General features: G+C 39.7%; 1 protein-coding gene across 1 annotated transcript in view; it reads right to left on the reverse strand.

The window, feature by feature from the left end:
• The window catches only part of vat1 (vesicle amine transport 1), a 31,578-nt gene extending 19,800 nt beyond the window's left edge, over positions 1-11,778 (reverse strand). The window contains exons 1-2 of the mRNA XM_067381715.1: positions 11,042-11,778; positions 2,484-2,691 (exon numbers count right to left, since the gene is read on the reverse strand). Of these exons, the coding sequence (XP_067237816.1) occupies positions 2,484-2,691; positions 11,042-11,494 (661 nt within the window). The 5' untranslated portion in view covers positions 11,495-11,778. The remainder of the gene's footprint in view (positions 1-2,483; positions 2,692-11,041) is intronic.
• Between the last annotated feature and the right edge of the window lie 784 nt (positions 11,779-12,562).

A 12,562-nucleotide genomic window follows, 5' to 3' on the forward strand; every position in this document is an offset into this window, starting at 1 on the left:
TTTTAGCCGCCACATTTATCAATGTACGATCATTCATACGATGGGATTGGCAGCATATGAATGTTTGATGAATCATGTGAACCCTGTCGTAACATGATTTCTGCACTTGTTAGATTAATAAATGAGGCCCACTGTGTTTAAAAAACACATACTGGATGAGTATTCCCAAATAATATTTAGACAAAAACGTTACACTAAAAAGTTTAAAACCCTTTCCTCACAAGTGCACCGAAATAAATGCAAAATGGAGCCATCTCATATTCTTTTTAAATGGTGTGTCTGACATGCAGTTAGACAGAAATCCTCCAGGCACTTTCAGAAAAATTGAATCAGCTAATGCAAGAGTGCTGCTGCTGCATACAAAACACTGAAATACCTCCACTGGCCAATATCATCACTTTGAAATTGAAATTGAAAAAAAAAGAAAAAAAGTTTTGTAAATACTGAATTGTACTACAGAACTTCCAGGGTTCGGGAGGAAGAATGCTTCCTAAAAATGAACTTTCACAATTCACAAACACAATCTAGCAAGAAATACAGCTGCAGAAACTGAATGATGTATATTGCAATACTGGGATGGATTAATCGCATCCAAAATAAAACTTTGTCTTTACATATAAGTGTGTTTACTGTGTATAATTATGATGAATATATATATAAATACACACTTACATTTATATTTATATATACATAATTATACACCGTAAACACAAACGATTAATTGTTTGAGTACCTGAATACAAAAAATGTTTTTGATTTGTACAATATTTGTTAAACGAGTAATGAAACTGATCACTAGGTGGCGCTGTGTATGAATTGCTCAGATGCACTCAGAAAATGTGTCGATGATTACCAAATTTTGTTTCTATAATCACAAAACATTAAAAGTTTCAGCATTTTAAAATTCAATATGGCGGAGAAGCAAGAAAAAAACCTCAGAAAAAAAACCTCCACGATCCAATGAATCTGCACCTAATATTAAAGTCTGCATGAAACAGACATTGCGATAGTCTTTTCTTCCCTATTGTGGTTTGTAATGGATAGGTGTGGTTTGCTTTTCTTTCATTTACTGCAATCTCATGTGAGTGACATGTTGTCCCGTTCTGCAATATTCCATAAAAAATATATTTGAATAAAATATATATATAAAAAATTAATAGTATGCGGCGCTGTGTGCTTGGCCCTAACTACACGTGCAATCAATGCCTTTAACAATTGTCAAATAGCTTTGTAATGCATCTTATTAAGCTATGTTTGAAAGCTATGAATTAAAACAAATGCACTACAAAGCACAAACAATTATACATCAATTTATTTATTTTTGAAACTTGGATGAATGATTTACTCTCAGACAGGAGGCTGTGTGGTACTTTATCATTTTTAATAGTGGTATTTCTTAGGTATGTGGAGGGTGTTTCATACTTGAGAAGTTTGTTCTCTAGTTTGCAGATTTTATCAGCATTTTCGATGTATTTAGCTACTCCCTTCAGTTTGATTCCAGCTATTCCACTCGTTTTCCTGACATTCCCTCTCGTAAACAAATGTAATATCACTTAGAATGATCAAAACAGTGATTTGTTTTACATTGATACCACAAAAATGTATGCCCGCCCTGAAATAGTTTCTCACTCAGGCTGTTAAATCTAACACAAACACCCTCGTAAACAAAAATGCACACTTAAAAACATAACACAGCAACACACTCATGGGCAACGCTGGGATCCGAAAGTGAATTGTGACTGAATTATCCGTACATGCACATTCTCACAAGCGCACAAACATACGCTGTTCTGTTCTAACTAGAAAATGCTTAATTTCTTAAAATGTTACACAAACACAATTATATGAACCACTGTGTAATCACCACATAACCATCATCACAAATTCAGTCAGTGTTTTCCAATACAAGCACAGAACGGTCTTTACTGGCGGCAGTACATTGTGTAAGCGTTTATAAATGAAACAGCTGCTAAGGGACTCGCTTGCATGAATTTATCGATAAGAGATTTGTTCGACACCTACAGGAATGTTCTCTGAGAGCCAATATACTTTTCAAACCTGCACCTGCACTTACAGTGTCTTCCAACATTCAATATTTAGAGAGCACAGATTTCCAACATACCCCCGCACATACATACACCTGCACATAGAGCAAAAGATCCCTTAGGGACGGCACTTGGAAAAAGTTAATTAACCAAAGGGACTCACTGATCCACTCACACGAATGATGATGGGAGAGCGCAAGTAAATGTAAACCAATGCTGTAGTCTCTCGCCAGCATAAAAAGCCCCAGGGCTCCCTTTTGGCCAGCTGCAGGAACCATGTACACAAACACTTACGCACACCTGCACATGATGGATGTATCCATTGTGTTGTGGCTCATGAAAATATAACTGCATTAGGCTGCATGTAGTCACTGTTATGAAGCCCGAAATACATTTCCATAATCTTCACAGCACACACACACACACACTTTCACTTACCTGCGGCCATATGGACCAGTACACTCTGGTTGGGACGCAGGTGCCCAAAGTCGAAGAGCATCATGTAGGCGGTGATGTAATTGACAGGAAGTGCCGCCGCCTCCTCAAAGCTCATGCCTTCGGGCATCAGAAAGGTGTGTGTGGTCGCCACCACTACTACTTCCTGCCACAGACCGCTGCGATTCAGAACCAGAACCTTATCACCCACCTACAGATGAGGAAAGAGAAAGAAACGTTTAAGGAACATTTGGAAAACATTCCGGAATGTTTTAGCAACAATATGCTTTTCAGTGTTTTGCGCAGTCACAGTCACCATAGCAGCGCTGCAACAATGTTGTGTACATCAATAAACATTGAGACCATATTCGAGAAGATGTGATAATGCTCATTGGATCAGTATAGCAATTTTCTCATTTGCTGTTTTGCGTAGCATTGGATTTTTTTTTTTTTTTTGGCAAGACAATCGCACAGCTGCACAGATCTGGGGGGATCTTTTGTCTCTGTTTTGTTGTCATTATCCTTCAAAACAGTTAGCATATTTGAACGAAATATTTGAACCTGTACTGTTGGCCATCTGGACTGTTTCGCTAAACTTTATCTTGGAGCAGATAAATGTGCTTCATTTAGAGTTTGATAATATCGGTTGTAAGTGAAAATCCTTTAATTACCTTGGAGACCCATACACACAGATACAGGACAACTGCAAAACTCAGCAGACTTCTACTACTTCCTTTGGAATAAGGAGATACATGGAATGCAAACATACACACACACACACATATTTGTAGCACAGACCTCTGAGCCTCCCTAAGTACGTTTACATGTGCAGTTAAAAATCAAGGTACAACAGTTTGTTGCATAGTCGAACTACAGTCTCAATCTGTCAAAGTATAGTATACATAATGCATCTAATTGAATAGTTTAAGGATAAATACACATTGCTGCGTTTCCATTGCCCTTCAAAGTTCGCAAATTGAAATCGCGAATTGAAAATACGCCCAATGGAAACACGTCAACTCCCATATATTGCAAAAATGTATTACGCTCGTATTTCAAGCAATTTGAAAAATAAAAAGAATATTTCGCAAAACTGCAACGGAAACAGATTTTCTGCATTTACAGGTCACCTGGCGTATGTAAAGTTGATCATTCTTTAAAGATGGTGCGGTAATTGGACAGAAGACGAGAGTTCTTTATGATACTCAAAAAGGCAAAAGAATTACAGGAATACTGGATTCTAAATAACAAAGAAATGCCACAATTTATCAAAAAGGAGGGAGAAACACTTCATACACAAGTATAAAGGGCTTTCCTTGCCATTAATGCTTGGATAACATGCCTACATCTCAGAATATTTATGGCTAGTGCAGTGGCTGCGATATACTTAAACCAACTAACATCTGCTGCCATGATTTTTGGAATGACTTAACACGAGAGGAAAAAATAAGTTTTAGTCGCGTAACATTGGTCAATGGAAACGTTGTCATTTCGCAATATTATATATATATATATATATATATATATATATTTTTTTTTTTTTAATTGACATTTAGAAAATACCACAAATTTTTGTGCAAATCTGTAATGGAAACCCACCTAGCGTGTCTTTCACAGCATGTGCACAATAGCGAAGAAAGCTATAATCCAACTGAAGTTGGCATGTACAGTAAATTAAACTCATTTATTTTCTAAATGCACCTTATTGATCGTCCGAACGCCGGATCAGCATTGGCCGACGCTGTTCACATGAACAGCACGATGCATGCGTGTGATGCTGACACAGGAGCCGGCCAATAATGAGCCGGCATTTTTGACGTGGAACACAGAAGCCTGCACTGTCTATACAACGTGAACAGTGTAGGAGAATGACATGGAAGACAAGAAGTCATTATTTTTTATGTTTTTTTGCACACAAATAGTATTAACAGTATTTATATAACTTTTTACCTCTAAAACACCACTAAGTCCAAATGCCTTGCGCATCTGGCTAGTGAGGTCTGAACGCTCTCTGTCAATGGAAGTGATGTCTAGCACTCATTGAAGCGAAGCGCAAGAGATCACTTCCGTCATCAGAACGCATTTTCTGACCTCACTAACCGGATGCGCAGGGCAGTTGGACATAGTGGTGTTTTAGAGGTAGAAAGTTATATAAATACTGTTCGGTTTCTCGCACAAACCGATCGTTTCGTGTCTTAGGATATCAATGTGTCGTCATGAGCCACAGGGTTTAATTTGGATTTGTCTGTGCATGTTTTTTTTACTATCATAGATTGTGTTGCCATTGACATGCATTATATGACTGACAGACTGCAACGGTTGGAGTTAAAAATCATCATTTGTGTTCTACTGAAAAAACAGTCACCTACATCTTGGATGCCCTGGGGGTAAGCAGATAAACATCAAATTTCATTTTTGTGTGAACTATCCCTTTAAAAGGTGGAACCACTGCAGTCACATGAACTATTTTAACAATGTCTTTACTACCTTTCTAGGCTTTGAAAGCAGTTGTTGTGTTGTAGTCTGTTGGAGGCCAGATCACGGATTTCATTTATAAAAAAAAAAAAAAAAAAAAAAAAAAATGAAAAAAAATAAAAATCACTTAATTTGTGTTTTGAAGATGAGCGAAGGTCTTATGCGTTTGGAGCGACATGAGGGTGAGTAATTAATGACAGAAATTTCATTTTTGGGTGAACTAACCCTTTCAGAATTGTTTCAGAAGTCATTGGTTGACCCAGTGTTGTTATACCAGACCTGGTCAAGCCACTCAAATAAACACAGACTGCAATTCTGTTTGGTGTCGCTAGTGCCAACAAATGGCACACTTCACCTTTAAGCAGTGTTCAAAATTCATAAAGGCAGTGACACTGACTGATCTGACCTTTGTAACGTCCACAAAACACTCAACACTTACGTCCCCTCCTCCATTTGTGTATTTTCTCAATCAGTAGCATCATAAACATCCCACTTCCTCCACCACTCTTTCTCTGTCTATCACTTCTTTTCATCTCCCATCTCCCCCTCTATCATGCTCCGTCTTTCTTTATTTCTAAGATCAGTTCCTCTCATCAGGGGGCAGGCAGATCCTTCAGCCTCAATGAGCTTGAGAGAAGACAACACACACACACACACCCCGTCGGGAAAAGCACCTCTCTCTTTATTTCTCTTTCTGAGGACACACAAACTTGGCACAAATGTTCAACAGAGCTTCAGGAACCACACACACACACACACACACACACACAGAAGCTTTCCTCAAAGTAAAACGCAAACACTAATATACCCAGCACTTCCCTCACAGACAGGAAGACACACACACACACACACACACACACACACACACACACACACACACACACACACACACACACACACACACACACACACACACACACACACACACACACACACACACACACACACACACACACACACACACACACACACACACACACACACACACACACACACACACACACACACACACAGTCTAATAGGCCCAAGGGACACATGGGCATCTTTGTCTATACTGTCCAATTAGAGAGCGGGGCTACTCCCAAGCTGATACGTCTGTGCCCCATTTCATCTCTCCTCCCTGTCTCTCTCATCTCGTCTTCCACGTCTCTGGCTTGCTTTCTGCCATTCCTCTTCCTCCTTTAATTGGACTTTCTGCACATCACAGATCAATGGGCATTCAAGTCTCGGCCAGGAATTGTGATCATGACTCACCATACGGGGAAACCAAACCCCCCACCCCTCCTTTTTTCTCTCTCTTTGTCAGGCTTGCAAAACAGTCACACTTGTGTCACAAACTTATTATACATTGTATTCGGTGCTTGCACAAAAGCAAACACTTTTCAGCTGAGGTTGCAAAGATCAAGGCCAGCTGAAGGTCTTGTGAGATGTCTGTCACGGGCTGCGCAAGTCTCTCCTGTCTCTTCCTTTCCGCGTACACACTCAAACACACATGCACACTCTCACACACACTGACTTTGAAGGGTAAAGTGGCTGTCTAATGCATTAGGCTCATAAAATACGTCTGTCGGCAGACTTCTAATCTTGTTGCTGTGGAAAGAAGCAGGATTCTGCTCCATAAAGCTTTGCTGTCTCCCAGCACTGATTTTGTCTATTTTATCTGTTTGTTTTGTATGTGACGGCAGTATCCCTGCGGTTAAGGCTCCGGCCTACAAACACAAAGGATGGCTGCTCAGAATCCCACGTGGGCCGGAGAGATATTGAGATCACAATCCTGTTTTATCACCACTGTGCCTTTGAGCAAGACGCTCCAGGTGGGGTGCAATGCATGCACAACAAATACACTGTTGCATCTATGACATAGCAATTAATTATGCAGGAACTAATTAAAAGTGAATTTCTGATATATTTTAACTGATTTATTATTTATAATCTTATTTATATCCATTATTTAAGCTCAATGCTGAAATAATTTTGGGAAGTTGACATCTCAAATAAATACCTTTATTTTGAAATAGCTTAATTACTTTTTATAATTATTACGCATGAATCTTAATGACCTCACATTAAGACATTACATGAATTATTTATATTTTTTCTCCTTCATTTTTTTGTCCTGTGGAATTTAAAATGAACTAGAAAAGGCAAAGGGTGACAAAAATGATGAAAAACTTTATAGAAATGGTGATCAGTACTAGACCTAAGATATGCAGTGTCCCTTTTATATCTTTTATATATATTATAGGGCTGTCAAACGATTAATCACGATTAATCGCATACAAAATAAAAGTTTGAGTTTGCCTAATATATGTGTGAGTACTGTGTGTAATTATTATGTAAATATAAATACAAACAAATTAATGTATATTAAGAGAGATATCTTATTTATGAACAATATATATTTATTTATATATAATATAAATTATATAAAAATATAAATAAATACATATATTTGAGAAATATTTACATGAATTTATATATACATAATAATTACACACAGTACTCACACATATATTAGGCAAACTCAAACATTTATTTTGTATGCGATTAATCGCAATTAATCGTTTGACAGCCCTAATATTATATAAATATCATTTAACATTTAAGTTTTTAACTACAGACTTGCCATTTGGTAGACATTTTTCCATACATTTCACACAGATATGTATGCATGATAGTCCTATCGAAGTTCAAATTCCATGATAATTAAACATTTGCGGGATTAAACGCGTAAAGAAAGTACGCGTTGACCCTATTCAACTTACGTAAAAAGCTTAACTGACTTAACTTTACACTTTCTTCGTAACTTGAATTTGGAAGGCGGTCTGGCGGAAGCTAGATATTTTACTTCATAACTTGTTAAATATTAATTTTTTTTTTTTTTTAATTAACACCAACCCCCCCCCGTTTTCCAGCTGTTTTTACACAGTTTTATCATTGATTTTGTGGTTATGTTTAGTAACTTGCCATTTTGTGATATTTGGAGTTCATTTTCTACTCAAAATGCCACAGTTACACTCAAAACGATCCATCGAATGTTACGGTCACTGTGTATTGTGTACCAAGTACTGAGGTCTCTGTGTTCAGGTGCCGCGTTACCTCTAATATGAAGATATGATGTCTACACAATAGCTATTGTATTATTTATTTAGATGTTTCTAAGTAAAATATGCATGCAAAAACTTGCCAAAGAAAATAAATAAAATTTACTTAATTTCTTTTTTACAGTGCACAGAATACAAATCTGAATTCCAATGCGACACTTTTGTTTTAGCAGTGAGAGATTACGGGGCGAGTAAGTAGCTAAATATTTGGTCCCCCCAACCCCCCCGAGCCGTGTGGAGTATGTTTATGATGGATGGATGTGGATGGAGACACTTTCTTCAGCTCATACTCGTTGATATCGCTCACTGCCATTATAAAGCTCAGATGCGTCAGGATATTTATTAATATTTCTCAGATTATGTTCATCAGAAAGAAGAAAGTCATATACACCTAGGATGGCTTGAGGGTGAGTAAAGCTTGGGCTAATTTTCATTTGAAAGTGAACTAATCCTTTAAAATACTTAAAATGCACTGAAAGCTGAAGTCAGAGTTTGACTTTTCAAGTCTATCCATTTATTTTTGCTTGTTTTATGTGGCACCTGCTGGTGAAACTGGGCTTAGATGTATTTTTATCCTCATCTGCATTGTTTAATCCCTACAATTGTCAAATTAGGTCATACTTCCATCATAGCACCAGTATGGTTTCCACTTCTGTAACCTCTCTATCTCTCTCTCTCTCTCTCTACCCTTCGTGAAACACAGTTACCTCTTCTCTTTTTCAACTGTGACATTTACTGCGCAGTAAAGGGTTTTTTTATTATTCCACAACGACACAGCTTTAATATGTTGATCACTCTATAGTGATATAGTAATACTAACTGAACAAATCTTGGCCTAGCACTCATAAAACCATAACTCTACTCTTATATCACAGCTAAACTGCTCTTAAAGTCGAGTACTTGAAAAGACATCAGGTTTCCATGTCAAAAATCGTGTGGTTAAAACAGCTTCTCGATGAGAAACATAACACGGCACCATCAGATTCAGCTAAAAAGGCGCGTGTCCCTGCTGTTCACTTACTGATATTCACTGCATCGCTGTTTATCATCGACCTGTCAAATCACACACACACACACACACACACACACAAAGAGAGGGAGGGAGAGAGAGAGAGAGGAAATTCCAGGCTGACAATGTGGTCCAGAGGAAGATAATTGTGAACAGATGCATCTGATCCTCGCAGCAGAACTCTGATAAATATTGTGTGTGTGTGCATAAGCAACAAGTTACATGAATTATTCATTAAAAAAATGCTAATATAGACAAGAGAGTGGGCACAGGAGAGCAGTTTAGGATCTGTCAGGTCATGTGAGAGTATGTCATGGCCTTTAGCATCCACCTCTACAGCTCTCAAGAGTTTAAGGAGATGGTATGATGCAGACACAATCTCTCAGTCTCTTCCTCTAAGAAAGAGTCATTTTCTGGATATCACAATCAGCAGATTCCTCACCTCACATGCTCACCAAACAATGTCGGCTTTGCCAAGCACTATCAGGTCTCCTAATGTGAGACGAAGCAATTGTTTGCTTGCTGACATGGTAATACAGAGAGCAGGAGAGAGATAGGGTGGACGATGACCTTTTAAATTCAATATCGATGACAGACGAGGCTGAGGAAGGGCTGAACCATTATCTTCCTCCTCCGCATCACCCACCAGCCAACGCCTAGTGCTTGCTTTTGCTCGCTCCCTCTTTCCTTCTCTCTCCTTTACTCGTATACACAAAGATTCGGGTTTTAAAATGCATTCACACAATTCTTGAACAGCTTTCTTCGACTGGTTCTCATTAAATGTGTTTGTTCTCGGTAATACAAATATCGAAACCTTTCAACACAGTGCCGGTGCATGGCGTTGCCATGATACGTTGCCATGGAGACCACCAGGCATGACTCATCGATTTGTTCATATGGAGCACATAGAAAGTCAATTAATCCATGTCATGCTAAGTCTCCACTGTTTTCAATAGACATTTAGGGCTGGAAAAGAGTAACCCGAGAGCATTAGTTTTATTATTTACACTATTGTAATCACTAAGAGAATCGCCGGCCAAATATATCAAATATGGTAATACTAAGAAATTGTATTTCATTGGCGCGATGCCTACAGAAACAGGCGTTGACGTTTAAATAGACCTAAAGGGAAGAACGTTAATTATTGTTTAAAGAGGCCAAAAGAAGACAAAAATCTGGCAGGAGTGATGAATGATGTCAGAGAGTATGTCGGTGTCACAACGCGCGAGGCAGATGACAAAGGGCGCGTGCGATTAGCATTTTCCCCCCCTCGCGAGCCTCGCCCTTTTTTCTGCGCGTGGGGAGAATCCTCCACGCGCGCGCGCGCGCCCACATTACACCGGGCATCGTTTGCACATAATAGCTGTAACCGAATTAAAGTCGAAAGCATTATTTACGACTAAAATAGTCTCGAGTTGACGGCTCGGATGCTGCGCGTCTCAGGTGCGACTTCACAAAACCTGTCAATCTCAAGAGAGAAAAGAGGGCGGTGGTTCCGCTTACACTCCGTCGCCATAAAACTAAACGCGTCCATTATAATAAACAAAGCTGCCTACATTGCGACAGTTCATTCTTTATAGTGTGAGCGCTATTGTTTAGCTGTGTACATGAAGGTGCGGTTTGTTACCTTCAATTCGCCGCGCACACAAGCAAAGCTCGCTCTCCCGTGAACGTTTAGCGTTCCGGGCCATTGATCGGGTCAGCGCGACAAGAGCCCCGGTGCTTCTGAAATGAGGCTCCCCTCCCGCCCCTCTTTTGTCTCCGGTGGCGAGTGAATATGAGAGGACTATAAGAAGGAGTTGTCTCTCTCATTTTGAATAACTCTTTTTTTTTATATATAAAAATAAAACCGTTAGCGATCCTAATTAACTGTAAACATTTTCAAAACAACACAAACTCATATACAATGAACACAGCAGAACAATGTTAATATCAATAAATGTCTGCACGAATAAACTTAGTTTGTTACTCACTTTTCTGTCGGTCACATCTTCACCGACAGCCTCGATGATCCCGGAGCACTCCATGCCCGGGGTTACCGGCGGGGACGGGAGTCGGTCGTAGAGTCCCTGTCTCGCCATCAGATCAGCGAAGTTCAGCCCGCACACTTTCACGCGCACCATCACCTCGCCGCTCTTGAGCGCCGGTTTCCCCTTCTTCACCTGGAGCTTCACCTTATCATACCCGCCGTAACCGGTGAGCACCAGAGCCCTGTAGCTGAACGTGTCCTCCTCTGGGGCTTTCTCGGCGGCGGGCGCTGGGGTGTCGGCAGCGGCGGCGGCGGCAGCCTCGGTAGACGCGCTGGTGGGGGGTGGGTCTGGTTTGCTCTCGGTTTTTGGGGATTCGGCGGGCGTCTTGGTTTCCTGCTGCTGCTGCTTCTGCTCCTCGGCGTTTTGCTGCTGGGCAGGTGCGTCTTCGCCGGACATGGTCGGAGTTTGAGTAGAGAACTTTTGAGGAGAAAAGACTCGCGTTTGTTTTCCTGCCTCACTCAGGCAAATAATAAAGAGCTCAAATATATACGAACGGCGTCGCGGTCCACGGTTTTCTCAGCCTTTGCAAAAAAGGATGCTGGAGCCTGAGAAGGTGGAGGACAGGGAGACAGAGAGAGAGAAAGAAAGGGAGTGGAAGATGCCTCACGACGACTAGTGAGTGACCCGAGGCTCTGACAACTATTGAGAAAAAACGAGGCGAGGCGTGGCGAGCTGCAAAGCCCGGAGAAATGGAGTTGTGGGGGGAAGAATAATGGATTGAAGAGCCCAATGAGGGAGTTTATGCGCTGACAGGCAGCTGTGCTGACTTCAATTTAGTAAATGCAGTAAAGCTGTTTTTACGACTCAGCTGAAATTCAGACAAGAGCATGAGAGGAAGTCTGGCTGAGTGTTAAATACACTTTCACAGATTAATTTGTTTTCTTTAAGATTGAAATGTAAACTTAAATAGTCCTCCTTAAAAAGAATCTATGCTTCATGTTATTTGAATTGCATGTTCAGGTTATGTTGCAAAGATCTGTCAATAAAAGAGCAAAATAAATGTAAATTTCCTAAGAAAATAATTTTGAAAATCTGCAATCCTCCTTGCTTCAGACAACAAGAACTGATTTTCTTATTGCGGTTGAGCAGTAATCACACTGAATGCTGTTGTGATTTTCAGTATGGCTGTGATTCAGCTGCAGGCACAAGGCCGCATAGGTTCATATAGTGTCAATATAAATGGTTCAGACAGAAGCCAAACATTTGATTATCATGTCACCAAGCTACACACAAAGCTCCACTACACTGGACAAACTATTGAATAATCATATTTTATAGTATTTTAAAGGATTAGTTCACTTCTGAATTAACATTTCCTGATAATTTACTCACCCTCATGCCATCAAGATGTTTGTCTTTCTTTCTTCAGTGGAAAAGAAATTAAGGTTTTTGATGAAAACATTCCATGATTATTCTCCTTATAGTGGACTTCAATGGGTTGAAGGTCAAAATTACAGTTTCAGA

This window comes from Chanodichthys erythropterus, chromosome 3 (genome assembly GCF_024489055.1).
Source record: "Chanodichthys erythropterus isolate Z2021 chromosome 3, ASM2448905v1, whole genome shotgun sequence".
NCBI lineage: Eukaryota > Metazoa > Chordata > Actinopteri > Cypriniformes > Xenocyprididae > Chanodichthys > Chanodichthys erythropterus.